The sequence below is a fragment of the Sinocyclocheilus grahami genome, unplaced genomic scaffold (assembly GCF_001515645.1).
Source record: "Sinocyclocheilus grahami isolate Dianchi unplaced genomic scaffold, SAMN03320097.WGS_v1.1 scaffold1687.1, whole genome shotgun sequence".
Lineage (NCBI taxonomy): Eukaryota > Metazoa > Chordata > Actinopteri > Cypriniformes > Cyprinidae > Sinocyclocheilus > Sinocyclocheilus grahami.
The window spans coordinates 78,906-93,675 of NW_015506866.1; the positions used below are offsets into that span (position 1 = coordinate 78,906).

Sequence of the window (14,770 nt, forward strand, 5' to 3'; positions counted from 1 at the left end):
ACACACACACACACACACGTGAATGATGCCGTCATGTCAGGAACTTTATGAAGTCCAACGTTAAACATAATCATCAGGTACACACACAAACTCAGCTCTTCACTTCAAAACACTAAATTAATAGTTTAACGTAATGATATTAAGACAATTATATTACTAATTTAATGTAAAAGACATTAACTGCTGAAATTTGTGTTCCTGTGGCTCAGTGGTAGAGCATTGCGTTAGCAGCACAAAAGGTTGTGGGTTCAATTCCCAGGGAACACACACATACTGGTAAAAAAGATGTATAGCCTGAATGCACTGTAAGTCACTTTGGATAAAAGCGTCTGCTAAATGCTTAAATGTAAATGTAACTCGGATATCTTCTAAAATGTTTTTTCTTTTCTGAATTAAATCTTCAATAGCAATGTAAATATACTGATGTGTCCAATCACGGCAGGCCCTCCTCGATGAGCACGCGTGATTGGTGGACACAGTGATGGAGGGGGAACAAAAACCCCGCCCACTCAGATTCACTCTGATGAGGCACTGTGTGTGTGTGTGTGTTTGTCCTTCAGTCTCATTTGAGTGTATCTGTAGAGTCGTGTAGCTTCCCCTGCTGATGTTGTGACTTCCTTTGATGTGATTCTATTCAGTGTCAGGATACATGATGGGTTAGAGGAGCCTCTGTCTGTCTGTTAGTCAGTTACATTCACAGAACTTACACACAGTGAGAGCTGACTGTCTGTGTGTGTGTGTGTGTGTGTGTGTCCTTCAGTCTCACTGACAGGAAAAATAGAACTGATTTCAGTTAAATTGTTAAATTTGAATGAATTCAGTTGATTTTACATCTTTTTTAATTACTAAAATGGAATTAAAATGGAATCCAGAAAAAAAAATTATTTGTGGAAAAAATGGAATTTAACTAATTTAATAGGCATCAAAGACTGAATGAATTGTCTGTCTGTCTCGTCACTGAAAGGAGGATTCTCTCTAAATCAACTTCCAGGAACTGTCTTAAACACACACACACACACACACACATCGGGGACGGGTCAGGATGGTTAACTAGTCACTTAGGTCAGCGCAGAGTTTATTTTTAGCCTAATTACTTGAATAATGAAGCCTAATTATACAGGGCTTGTATTGAGACAAACCACTGACTAGGTGATTTTTAACTATGTTTTGCATTTACACAGAATGCATTGGGTTTCTGACGCAGTTTTATCTTTGCGTGCTGTGAAGTTCACGTGTGATTCAGGATCAGATGAGCTGCTGATTCTCACAGAGTTTAGGAATGTGCAGCATCACGCTCACCGTATCCCATGATGCCGCTGACGGACAATGACGACCCTTCATCACGCCGCGCACCACCAAATACCTCAATGAGAGCCATTGTAAACGTGTGTGTGTGTGTGTGTGTGTGTGTGTGTGCATGTGATCTCATCAGGGGTTCTCTTCTGCCACTGTCCTCTTTCATTCTCCATCATGTTTTGCTGATGAGTTTTCTGATTATGAATGACGTATGAAAACACTGATGATTACAAACGAGTGAATATTGTTGCAGGTCTTATTAGTGCTGCACAATGTATCAAATATTAACTAGATAGTGACGTTTGTAGACCAGTTAGTCTGAAAGTTTAGTTTACGAAACTGTTTAGAAAAATGTAGGATTTAAATAGTTTTAAAGGTGACATATCATGAAAATTTTGTAAGTTTACACCCACGGCGCCGTTATTGTGATTTCACAAGCGACTAACATTAAACAGATGTTTTTTAGCAGGTACGAGCTGTAAAGGCGCAGCTCTATTCTGAAAAAGGGGGCGGGGAGCAGCAGCTCATTTGCATTTAAAGAGAAAGGCACGAAAAACTGTGTTCCTGCTTCCACTCAAAATAGACATTTTCAAAATGATATAATAAATGATCTGTGGAGTATTTTGAGCTGAAACGTCACAGACACATTCTGGGGACACCAGAGACTTATATTACATATTGTAAAAAAGGGGCATAATATGTCTCCTTTAAGATTTTCAGTTTGAAGTAGTTTTTAGTCTTTAAAAAATCTAAACTTATTCTCTCCAGCCACCCTACCACCTGCCTTCTAGACCCAATCTCCTCACATCTACAAGCTATTTCCCCTGCACTTCTGCCTTCTTCACACACATCATCAACATCAACATCTCTTCTCACAGGCATTTTTCCCACCGCATTCAAGCAGACTCGGGTAACCCCACTGCTTAACAAACCTATATTAGACCCCTCACTTGTTGAGAGCTACAGGCCTGTGGTCTCCCCTCTCTTTCATAGTAAAATCACTTGAACGCGTCATTTTCAACCTTCCTCTCACAGAACAATCAGCTGGACAATAACCAATCTGGATTTTAAAAGTGGCCATTCAACTGAAACACTCAATCACTGAAGTGCTAAGGAGTGCAAGAGCGGAGTCCAAATCTTCCGTTCTCATTCTGCTAGATCTATCTGCTGCATTCGACTCGGTTAATCATCAAATCCTTCTGTCCACCCTCTCATTTCTGGACATCTTTTTCTCTCAGAGTAAGGTGGCTGGTTCCTTTCACACGTGGCAGGAGATATCAAAACTATTTTGCTTTCACTTGCTGTTTCTCATCCTTGAGCTCATATGAAGCTCTATTACATGATAAATCGAGTTTCGCCCTGACCGGACGTCACATGTTCTAGATTCCCAGTGTCCCACAGTCTAATACGTGTTTGTTTTGTAGATCTGCGTGGCTTGGCAGCGGTTCCTCGTGGCATGACGACCACTAACAAAGGAAACAAGGCCTTGAAGGTGAGCGCAGTCTGTCTTTAAAAGGGTAGTCCTCCCAGAAATGAAAATGGCTTTATTTCTTATGCAGAACACCAAAAAATTATATTCTGAAGAATGTTGGTAACCAAACACATTAGGTTCCCATTGAATTTCAATATATGGACAAAGAGTACAATGGTAACCAATGGACACATATTCATCAAATAGTCAATCAAAGAGTTTTGATTCCCATTGACTTCCATTCCCTATAATGGAAGTCAAAAAACCCCCCCAAACTTTTCAGTTACCAATATTCTTCAAAATATTTAGAAGACATTTAGAAAAACACAAAAGAAGATGTTTTGAAGAATGTTGGTAACCGAACGGTTTTGGTTCCCATTGGCTTCCATTATATGGACAAAAAATACAATGGAAGTCAATGGGAACCAAAACTGTTTGATGACATGAGGGTGTGTAAATAATGGCAGAATTTTAATTTTTGGGTGGACTTCTTTCATGTTATTAATGATCATCATCTAGTCACTGTTGTGTCATCCCAAACCTGATATTTTGAAGAATGTTGGTAACCAAACAGTTGATGGTCCACATTGACTTCCATTGTACTTTTTGTCCATATAATGGAAGCCAATGGGAACCAAAACTCTTTGGTTCCAAACATTCTTTAAAATATTTAGAAGAACACAACAGAAGATATTTTGAAGAATGTTGGGAACCAAAGAGTTTTGGTTTCCATTGTACTTTTTGTCCATATAAATGGAAGTCAATGGGAACCAAAACCACTTCAAAACATTGTTTTTGTGTTCTTGTAAATGTCTTCTAAATGTTAATTAACATTCCCTGTCCGTATCTCTTTCCTGGGCCCTCAGGTGAAGAGGGAGCCCGGCGAGAACGGGACGAGCCTGACGGACGATGAGCTGGTGTCCATGTCGGTCCGAGAGCTCAACCAGCACCTGCGCGGCCTGACCAAAGATGAGATCCTTCAGCTGAAGCAGCGCCGGCGGACGCTGAAGAACCGGGGCTACGCCGCCAGCTGCCGCGTCAAGCGCGTCACGCAGAAGGAGGAGCTTGAGAGGCAGAAGGCGGAGCTTCAGCAGGAAGTGGAGAAGCTGGCTTCAGAGAACGCCAGCATGAAAGTGGAGCTGGACGCGCTGCGCTCCAAATACGAGGCTCTGCAGAGCTTCGCCAGAACTGTGGCCCGAGGGCCCGTGGCCCCGGTTTGTAACGCAGCCGTCCCCGTATCCCCCCGCGGGCCCTTGGCCTCCGTCATCGGGCCCTTCGTTCCCGGGAAGGTGGGAGCCACCAGTGTTATCACGATAGTTAAATCGAAAACCAATGCGAGGTCTTAGTAGCGCACAGAGAGCAAGGGTTGGTCAGTGCATGAGGGTTTAGGTGCGGGACGCTCCTGATGGAAAACCCCTTCAGTACTCTCTAATGTGGGCTTTTTCTGGGTTACAAACGAAGGAAAGCACATCTAGGACGGTCAATTCACTTGGGCTTCCAAAACGATCTCCAAATTGCTAAACTCGAATCTAAAACCATGCAGCCAAATTTTCCTGGTGGATGTGTGTTGTATTGCTGTGAGGTTTGTAATTTTTGTACAAACATCGGCGACTTTGTATCGTGCGTTTCACATGGGGTCCAAGTGTTTTCTTTGTCATTGTAATATTGTACTTTTTATACAGCGTTCGTGTTGATTTTCTCTTCGTATGTGCTGTTGCGCCATTTTTCCGTCCTTTGGTTTACGGACTGCAGGCACAAAACACTTTAAAACTCTTCCACCGTCTGAAGGAAAAGCTTTCCGCGGTAAGAGAGTATCAGCTAATGAGAAGCTGCCTTTACCTGAGCCTCATTTATGCACTGACCAATCGCTGACGGGCAGGAGGAGAGGAGGCGGAGTCAAATCAGCTGATGTTGTTCATATGGTAGCTATCAGAATATCTGACACCAGTTTATGCGCTCCAGTCGTCCGTTTCAGGACAGGAGATTGTTTTTATTGGCAAGGCAATAACAGGTTTATGTTATATGAGGTCTTGTGTTGTTTATTTCATGCTGTGCGACCTTCACGCTGAAGGCTATCATGTCTGTCGTTGTCTGTAAATCCAGAGAGTTGTATACTTTTTTTGTGTGTGTGTGTGTTCTGTGCCAGTTTTTGGACTAAAAACAAGAAAAGAGAGAAAAAAAAAATCCAAGTTTCTGTTTTTGAAGGACAGACTGTTGCGTGACATAAACTGGTGAATCTCACAAGCTTTACCATAACTTTCTTGCTGTGACGTTGCGTAACGTATTCTAAGAATCTTTGTCTATATGGTGGAGTCTTGAATTTTATATAAAAAAAAATGACAGAGTATCTTGCATTATTTATAAAACAATTAAAAAAAGAAATATAAAGTTGTTTGATAGCTCTCTTTTTTGCAATTGTACCAAAAGTGGCTTAACTATTGAAGTCAATAGCTTTTTCTAGTGGCTAGGCGCGTCAAACTGTGGAGTAGCGCGTGTGGTGTGATTTGTACTGGTGAGGTGGCGGTGTTGTTTACGACGTGGATGTGAAGCTCTTATCTTCTGATTTCAGACGAATGCGTGCGATGAGCGCCGCTTACCCAGAATCCCCTCTGAGCGTTTGTGCGCTCCATGTTTAAGTGGACGGGACGCGAGCGCAGGGATCTCTGGGACGCGGCCGCATCGCCTGCGTTTGAGTCCTTTTATGTGACGTGTGACTTTTATATATTTTTGGTGTAAAATGTTGCTATGGTATATTATATTTGTTGTTGTTTTTTTCTTCTTTTTTCGGGTTGTTTTCTTTAAATGCCAGGGAAGTGACTCTGTCTGCACTGGTTAAAATCTTGCTGCGACGCTGCTCAAAACCTTTAAAAAGGTTTCGTCCGAAAGGTTTCAGGACGTTATATGCATTTTTCTCTTCTTTTTTTCTTTTTGGCCTAATTGTTTCTCCATTAAGAAAAAAAGTAAAACTCAGCTGTTGTAATGCTGCGTTCACATCTCTTCGGAATTACTGTAATTATTAGACTGTAATTATGTTACAGTTCTGTGCATCCTCGGACTCTGAAATTGTTTTTATTGCAATGCACATAACGCTAAAAAAATATGTAGTTCCTCACATGCCCGATAAATCAGCAATTTCTCTAGTTAAATTACAATATAAACTAGAAAAGACATGTTTGCATGGTCACAGAAATTTTAATGAGCAATTTCAGTTGACCTTCCTCAGGCTTACAAAACATATGAAAGTGTGAGCACATCATTTTAATTGAGGGCAGTCAGCTCATAGTAAGAAATCGCCATGCCTCCAATTGGAAGGAAAAAATAAATTAAATGAATTAAAAAATGTTTACAAAAATTCACATTCACAAAAAAATTTATAAATAATCTAAATTGAAAAATGTTTACAAAAATTCACATTCACAAAAATAAAAATTAATTAATTAATTAAATTGAAAAATATTTACAAAACTTAACATTCACTAAAAAAAATAATAAATAAATAATTTAAATTTAAAAATGTTTACAAAAATTCACATTCACAAAAAATAAAAATAAATAAATAATTTAAATTAAAAAATGTTTACAAAAATTCACATTCACAAAAAATATATATATATATTAATTAATTAATTATTTAAATTAAAATGTTTACAAAAATTCACATTCACAAAAAATATAAATTAATTAATTAATTATTTAAATTAAAATGTTTACAAAAATTCACATTCACAAAAAAATTAAAATTAATTATTTAAATTAAAAAATGTTTACAAAAATGTACACTAACAAAATATTAAAATTAAGTGTATTTATTACTAACAGCTGATTGTACTCGATTTAAATGATGTGCTCACACTTTTGCATGTTTTGTGAGCCTGAGAAAGATTATTGACCAAAACGTTGCTCATTAGAATTTCTCTGATTATGCAAACTTGAGTAGTGTGCGGGATCTATATATATATATTTTTATTTATAATGCATGTAATGCTAAAATGAATCCACGTGTTGCTTTGTTGTTGATAGGGTCGCAAAGTGGTGGAAAATGTCAGGTACATTTTCAGAAACTTTCCCAAAAAAAAGTTTAAAAAACGTTTTGGGGGAAATTTTCTGCTCTTTTGCAAACTTACTTGTTGATGACAGTGATTTGATTTAGCTCTACATGCTCTCACAAAATACTGAAGCGTTTATAAAATGCATCATAAGTGCACGACTGCAATCTAAATGACATTTTAATCACATTTCGCCTGTTTTTACATGATGTCACGAAATCTTTTGTAAAGATGTGAGGGTTTATGTAACTCAGAAGCTGATATTTGCAGTGATTGCGAGCATTGATGCTCTGATAAGTGATTTATTGCAGCACAGGATTGTTTATCGTTTAGTCTAATCTTCTGACAATCTGAACATGATTTGAACGGGATTTTTCTCGAGTGATTTCCACTGATCTGGCATTTTAAGAACGGATTCGTTGTACGACTGGGTTTTTTAATCTCGATGTAAGTCAACAGAAATATCTTCCTCTGACTGGCGTCAAATCGTTTCGTAACCAAGTCTTCGGCATTGCTTTCGTAACCAATGGTAGCGTCTCTCCTATCGGCTGTGGCGGTTTTGTGGCGTTTCTATAGGCGATGTATCGAACGGTTTTGAAGACAAAAAAAATTCTAGCTTCCTCGCAAACGATGATGATGATGATGTGATTGTCGTCGGCGTGTCGTGTGTCAGGTAGCACTACTGCCCAATAATGAGGCTCCTGATCCTCTGCTGAAGTTCTCTTCCACGAGGAGCGGCTCGTTCACGTTTGTTGTCATTATGGTCGTCGTGGTGACTCGGTGTTAAAAGTGAACTATATGCAAATGAGCTGGCGTTAGGGAGGGGTCACGACCTCTCGGTAGGAATCTAGTTTTCTGTCCTTGAAGTTGTCGTCCGTGAATAATCGCAGCGATTGATGATGAGCGTCAGATTTGCCCAACAAGGGCTCTGAAACCGAGCGTTTAGTTCATTTGAATCCCTGTTAGAAACAGTGCCACGTCCCACGAGGCCGAGCGAACGCTGAAGAAAATCATTCTCTTACTTTTAGTGCTTTTGTCTTTTGCTGTACAAAGACACATGGAAGAAAAAATAGTTCATTTTGATATGTTTTTGGGGAAATGATACTAAGTGAGTTTATGCTTAAAACAAGAACAATTATCTGCCAGCGGATACATTTTGATACATTTTTCAGAAGATCAGAAGATCTAAAATCTTAATGGAGTTTATGTGTAAAACAAGAAAACATAAGCATCAGCTCACTTAATTGTATGCATTTTTCAGTAAATAAGACTAAAGAGCTTCAGTGAGTTTGTTTAAAGCAAGAACAAATGTCTGTCAGCAGGGTTAGAACAATAAACCCCATTGGCAGATATTTTTCTTGTTTTATGCATAAACTTACTTAATTTTGATGCATTTTCCAGAAAATAGGACTCAAAATCTTAAGCGAGTTTGTGTTTAAAACAAGACAAAAATCAGCCAATGGGGTCAGAAAAATGATCTTGTTTTCCTATGAATTAAGCAGATTTATTTCTTCTGGTATTTAGCATAAGCTCACTTAATTTTGAAAGCGCCAGATTTGCCCAACAAGGGCTCTGAAACCGAGCGTTTAGTTCATTTGAATCCCTGTTAGAAACAGTGCCACGTCCCACGAGGCCGAGCGAACGCTGAAGAAAATCATTCTCTTACTTTTAGTGCTTTTGTCTTTTGCTGTACAAAGACACATGGAAGAAAAAATAGTTCATTTTGATATGTTTTTGGGGAAATGATACTAAGTGAGTTTATGCTTAAAACAAGAACAATTATCTGCCAGCGGATACATTTTGATACATTTTTCAGAAGATCAGAAGATCTAAAATCTTAATGGAGTTTATGTGTAAAACAAGAAAACATAAGCATCAGCTCACTTAATTGTATGCATTTTTCAGTAAATAAGACTAAAGAGCTTCAGTGAGTTTGTTTAAAGCAAGAACAAATGTCTGTCAGCAGGGTTAGAACAATAAACCCCATTGGCAGATATTTTTCTTGTTTTATGCATAAACTTACTTAATTTTGATGCATTTTCCAGAAAATAGGACTCAAAATCTTAAGCGAGTTTGTGTTTAAAACAAGACAAAAATCAGCCAATGGGGTCAGAAAAATGATCTTGTTTTCCTATGAATTAAGCAGATTTATTTCTTCTGGTATTTAGCATAAGCTCACTTAATTTTGAAAGCATTTTTCAGAAAACAGGACTTAAAATCTTTAAATGCATTTAAGATTAAAACAAGAACAAATATCTGCCGACGAGTCAGAAAAATCGACTGAATTCAAATTAAAAACTAATTGTTTCCTTCCCATCAGCAGATTTTTTTCTCCTTGTTTTAAGCATAAACTCACTTAATTTCTCAGACTTGATGTTTTTTATGCATTAAAATCTTAATGGAGTTTATGTGTAAAACAAGAAAACATAAGCATCAGCTCACTTAATTGTATGCATTTTTCAGAAAATAAGACTAAAGAGCTTCAGTGAGTTTGTTTAAAGCAAGAACAAATGTCTGTCAGCAGGGTTAGAACAATAAACCCCATTGGCAGATATTTTTCTTGTTTTATGCATAAACTTACTTAATTTTGATGCATTTTCCAGAAAATAGGACTCAAAATCTTAAGCGAGTTTGTGTTTAAAACAAGACAAAAATCAGCCAATGGGGTCAGAAAAATGATCTTGTTTTCCTATGAATTAAGCAGATTTATTTCTTCTGGTATTTAGCATAAGCTCACTTAATTTTGAAAGCATTTTTCAGAAAACAGGACTTAAAATCTTTAAATGCATTTAAGATTAAAACAAGAACAAATATCTGCCGACGAGTCAGAAAAATCGACTGAATTCAAATTAAAAACTAATTGTTTCCTTCCCATCAGCAGATTTTTTTCTCCTTGTTTTAAGCATAAACTCACTTAATTTCTCAGACTTGATGTTTTTTATGCATCTCAAATGAATGCATGTTGATTTTAGCAATCTTTAGACATTTGCTCTGGAAGACAAGCCAAAAATACTGAGGAAGAGCATCTTTTGCAGTGCAATCCTGCCAAAGCTCTCAGACACACAGCTCGTCTGAATCTCTGTAAAATCAGTCCGATCTGCTGATAGTTCTTCGTCATGGATGCAGCGGGTTTGTGACGGGATTCACCGGCGATTGATCATCTGTTGCCGGGCAAAGCGTGAGCTACCTTTGAATCCTTGGCTTTGTCCTACTTCTCCCGCAAACTCTCAGACTTCCACATTATCTTGACTTTTATTCGCTCTTGTCACGGCCCGATGTGCTTCTGCTCGTTCTCTCTCCCGGGCCTCGTGGGACGCGCATTAAAACGTTTCATTTCAGGTTGAAGGAAAAAAACGAGTCTACACTCTCAGAAAAAAAGGTACAAAAGCTGTCACTGGGGTGGTACCTTTTCAAAAGGTACACTTTTGTACCTTTTAGGTACTATTATGTATCTTTAAGGTACCAATATGTATCTTTAGGTACCAATATGTATCTTTAGGTACTAATATATATCTTTAGGTACCAATAGTTATCTTTAGGTACTAATATATATCTTTAGGTACTAATATATATCTTTAGGTACCAATAGGTATCTTTAAGGTACCAATATGTATCTTTAGGTACCAATAGATATCTTTAGGTACCAATAGGTATCTTTAAGGTACCAATAGGTATCTTTAAGGTACCAATATGTATCTTTAGGTACCAATATGTATCTTTAGGTACCAATATGTATCTTTAGGTTACCAATAGGTATCTTTAAGGTACCAATAGATATCTTTAAGGTACCAATAGGTATCTTTAAGGTACCAATAGGTATCTTTAGGTACCAATAGGTATCTTTAAGGTACCAATATGTATCTTTAGGTACCAATATGTATCTTTAGGTACCAATATGTATCTTTAGGGACCCAATATGTATCTTTAGGTACTAATATGTATCTTTATGGTACCAGTATGGACTCTTTAGGTACAAAGGTGTGCCTTTTGAAAAGGTACCGCCCCAGTGACAGCTTTCGTACCTTTTTTTCTGAGTGTGCAGGATCTTCTCAGAGTTGATCTGTGCTGTTCGCATTGAAAGGTTTCAGTCATCAGCTCTTCATCCTGCTGCTAAACAGATGGGTTTCAGTGACTCTTCCTCAACTCTGATCAATAACACGAGGAAAGAGCTCTGTCTATGTTCTCTGTAGGTGAAATAACATGATTTTAGACGCACTTCAGCTTCTTAATATTCTCGAATCGAGCTTTTTTCCCCCCCTTCTTTTGTGACTCGGTCAGAAATGTGTCAAGCTATAAATTGCTGTGGATTTTTTCGTCTAAAAAAAAAAGAAAATTAGTTCTGTTGTTTTTCTGTATGGGGTGTATTAAATTAAGATATCATAGCTCTTCGTATGGGAAGTATAGATACCGTGGAAGTCCATTTAATTGTAAGTATTTATCAACTAAGTTATTGTACTTTTGCAATCTGTAGATAAGTAATATAATGTATTGGTATATATAACGATGAAATTAACTGTATCTGGGGCGTCTTTCATTTATTGATGTATATACTGTATGTTTGTTGATATACAGCTTACTTTATTTTGTATATGACTAATAAACACATTTTGAAAAACAGCTGGTTTGTGGGTTTTATGTCTGAGGAGTGTGGCATTAATGACCTAATTTAACACGCATAAGAAATATTCCTGAATTGAAGCCTTTTTTTTTTTTTTTTAGGTGTGCCGTGAATAGCATAGCCACATTTTATTTGATTTGATTTTTTCACGGACCCCGAGCGAGCGAGAGACAGAAAGACAGAAAGGTAGCAGATGACCTAGTTTGAAGCAGCTCTCGGCGGCGTATTTTTGGCCTGACATTAGTAAAACCTGACAGAGTCTTGAGGGACGTCTGTGAGAGCGATCGGTGTTTACAGCCGTGTTTCTGACCCTCATCTTCATCTTCATCAGTGTCTGCACTCTTCTGATAAGTGACCAGCAGTGTGGAATCAGAAAACACTCTCATCAGTGCAAACAAACTGAGGATTTATGGTCACGACTCCAAAAATCTCCTTTTGTGCACAAAATACATGTTATATATATTTATTGTAATTTTTATAATTATATTTTTATTTATCAAATTTATTATATGTTATATACATTTATAATTGTATTTATTTATTTCCAGGCCATGATAATTAATATCTTAAAATAGTTTTCAAATAGTTTTCCCAAATATAAATCGTCCTTTCGGTTTAGGATGTGCAGAAATACATTTATAAAAGAATATGTTACTTGCAACACTTTTGCATTATGTGGCTACATTTAGTTCATCATATTTCTGACTGGTTTTAGCTCAAGCATTACAATAACATCTGAATCTTGGCTGCTGATTGGTCAGTATTAGATCACTCAGCATCAGTAACAATGTTACATTATTATTATTATTATGTAATAAACTAATTCTAGTGAGTTCATTTGTTTAATTTTATGGCTAACGTAATGGTTTATGCTTTTTATTAAAGCTTCAAATCATGCATTGTAATATTTCTGAACTCAGTATAGTACTAGTACTTAAATGTCATTTATATATTTTTAAAAGTAGACACCTGTAAAAGAGATTTTTAATCTCAGTGAGGTTCTTTCCTGGTTAAAGCTGCAGTCTGTAACTTATTTGTGTTCAAAATTAACTAAATGTATATAATAAGCGAGTACACCATGAATTCATTTTCCAAAGAATGTTTTTGGCTCGTCCTGAATCACTGCAGGTCACCTATAATAAGTGTTTATATTCGGACTAGTTTAGGCTGGCTCGGGTAGGTGCTGCTGCGGAGTAACACATGCCTGCGTGATGCGCCATAGACATAAACACAGGAAAGTAGCTCCGGCTACAATGTTCTTCCGCCAGACGCACGCAGTTCTGTTTATTAACCGCTAGAGCGCCTAAAGTTACATAGCGCTGCTATACATAGTGCAATATAAATAAACAACGTATTTGTTTTCATAATACACAATAATATCCGATGATGTAAAAACGTAGTTACATTTAAATAAAAAATACATTTTGCCGATAATAATTTCCTCTAGGTGCTATTTTATTTTTGAAAAATAGTACAAATATTGTTTGTTATTGCATTTATTTAATCAGTCAGCTCAGCGCCATTTAATGAAATTAGTTTTGTCTTTAGATATGCTGAATAACACTGACGTCACCCGCTCATCCGGGTCTCCAGGGGGCGCCGCTTTCCCGCTCATATGAGCGCTTGAATGCGGCGTCCGGTAAAACGCGGACTGGATACTGAGGTAAAACATGACTTTGTTTAACTGACGAACTAAACCGAGATCTGTAATAGAATATTAGCGGAATAACCAATTACATCTTTACGCTAAACGTTGAAATGTTGTTTAGATTTAAACGAACGGAATTAAAAACAAAGTCCGGATCCGCCTGAAGAGGAAGTCCAGTCCGGGTTTAACGGTCGTTACTGTGAGCGGAAGCGCTCGAGTGTAAACACAGCGCAGGTAAACACGACCTATCGTTAAAACTTCTGCTTCACGCAGTTAAAGACTTCAGTAAAGTGGTTTGCTGAAGTCTCACAGAGATAGCGAACAGCTCCGAGTCGAGTTTCACATCGTGTTTCTGTCGGTTTCGCGTGCGGGATCTCTTCAGCTGTGTTTCAGTGGCATGGAGAGTTACGAAGATTTCATCCGGAGCCGTTATAACCCTCATGATGATGAAGATGAAGATGATGAAGAACCCGTCACGCCTTCATCAGTGATCGTGTTTCGTGGAGCTCGTGTTCTTCCTCCTCTGGTAAGAGTCTCATCCTCATCCTCATCATCTCATTATATATGCAGGTATGTTAATGAGTGTGTGTTTATCAGCTTAATGAGCTGCAGCGAGACGAGATGAGACGACTGAGAGAAGCAGCTGTGAGTCTGATGATGAAGATGAAGAGGAGGAGAGAGGAAGAGTCTCGCATCAGCGTGAGTTTGCTTTATCATGGACATGATACTGTTTATGTTTATATAACGTGCTTCAGCTCAGCTGTTGTCTTTATTCCCTCTGATTTATCCTCATATAGAGACTCTTTACACCATCCACATATAATAAATCCCAGCATGCACTGCACAAAGTGACAAATATTTAAACATGCTTAAAGGATTAGTTCACTTCTAGAATAAAAATCTCCTGATGGTTTACTCACTCCAGATGTTTCTGTCTTCGGTCGCAAAGAAATGAAGGTTTTTGAGGAAAGCGTTCCAGGATTTTTCTCCATATAATGAACTTCAATGGAGAGCAACTGAAGATCAAACCGGTTTCAGAGCCGAGCTCTACAGCGTGATTACGTCTTGTGTGAAGTCCAGCTAGTGCACGACCAGCATCTGTGCTTAAAAACTATATAAATGTTAATTTGTTCAGAAAATGAGCGATGGTTTCTCTAGACGAGCCTCTTATTCCTCGGCTGGGATCCTGTAGAGCTCGGCTCTGAAACCGGTTTGATCTTCAGTTGCTCTCCATTGAAGTTCATTATATGGAGAAAAATCCTGGAACGCTTTCCTCACAAACCTTCATTTCTTTGCGACTGAAGACAGCAAGACGTGAACATCTCGGATGACATTGAGGCGAGTAAATGATCAGGAGATTTCTATTCTGGAAGTGAACTACATCTTTAAGATTAGAATTCTTGTTTTCTGAGAAAGTGACGTGTGGTGTCCCATACTTGGAATTTGTGCTCTGCTTTTACCCCATCCAAGTGCACTCTCTCTCTCTCACACTCTCCTACTCCTCTCTCTCACACTCTCCTACTCCTCTCTCACACACACTCCTCTCTCTCACACTCTCCTACTCCTCTCTCACACACACTCCTCTCTCTCTCTCTCACACACTCCTCTCTCTCACACTCTCCTCTCTCTCACACTCTCCTACTCCTCTCTCACACACACTCCTCTCTCTCTCTCTCACACACTCCTCTCTC

The 14,770-nt window shown here is 38.1% G+C and overlaps 2 protein-coding genes across 4 annotated transcripts in view; both read left to right on the forward strand.

Moving 5' to 3' along the window:
* The window catches only part of LOC107572051 (transcription factor MafG-like), a 21,628-nt gene extending 15,560 nt beyond the window's left edge, over window positions 1-6,068 (forward strand). The window contains exons 2-3 of the mRNA XM_016258452.1: window positions 2,721-2,788; window positions 3,634-6,068. Coding sequence (XP_016113938.1) covers window positions 2,753-2,788; window positions 3,634-4,113 — 516 coding nt within the window. The 5' untranslated portion in view covers window positions 2,721-2,752 and the 3' untranslated portion in view covers window positions 4,114-6,068. The remainder of the gene's footprint in view (window positions 1-2,720; window positions 2,789-3,633) is intronic.
* Window positions 6,069-13,267: 7,199 nt separating this feature from the next.
* Window positions 13,268-14,770, forward strand: part of cp110 (centriolar coiled-coil protein 110) — a 15,268-nt gene continuing 13,765 nt past the window's right edge. The window contains exons 1-3 of one of the 3 annotated variants that reach the window (XM_016258450.1): window positions 13,310-13,313; window positions 13,462-13,605; window positions 13,677-13,778. In XM_016258450.1, the coding sequence (XP_016113936.1) occupies window positions 13,477-13,605; window positions 13,677-13,778 (231 nt within the window). In that variant the 5' untranslated portion in view covers window positions 13,310-13,313; window positions 13,462-13,476. Of the gene's footprint in view, window positions 13,606-13,676; window positions 13,779-14,770 lie in introns of all 3 variants that reach the window. The other 2 variants (XM_016258451.1, XM_016258449.1) reach the window with 2 other exon arrangements.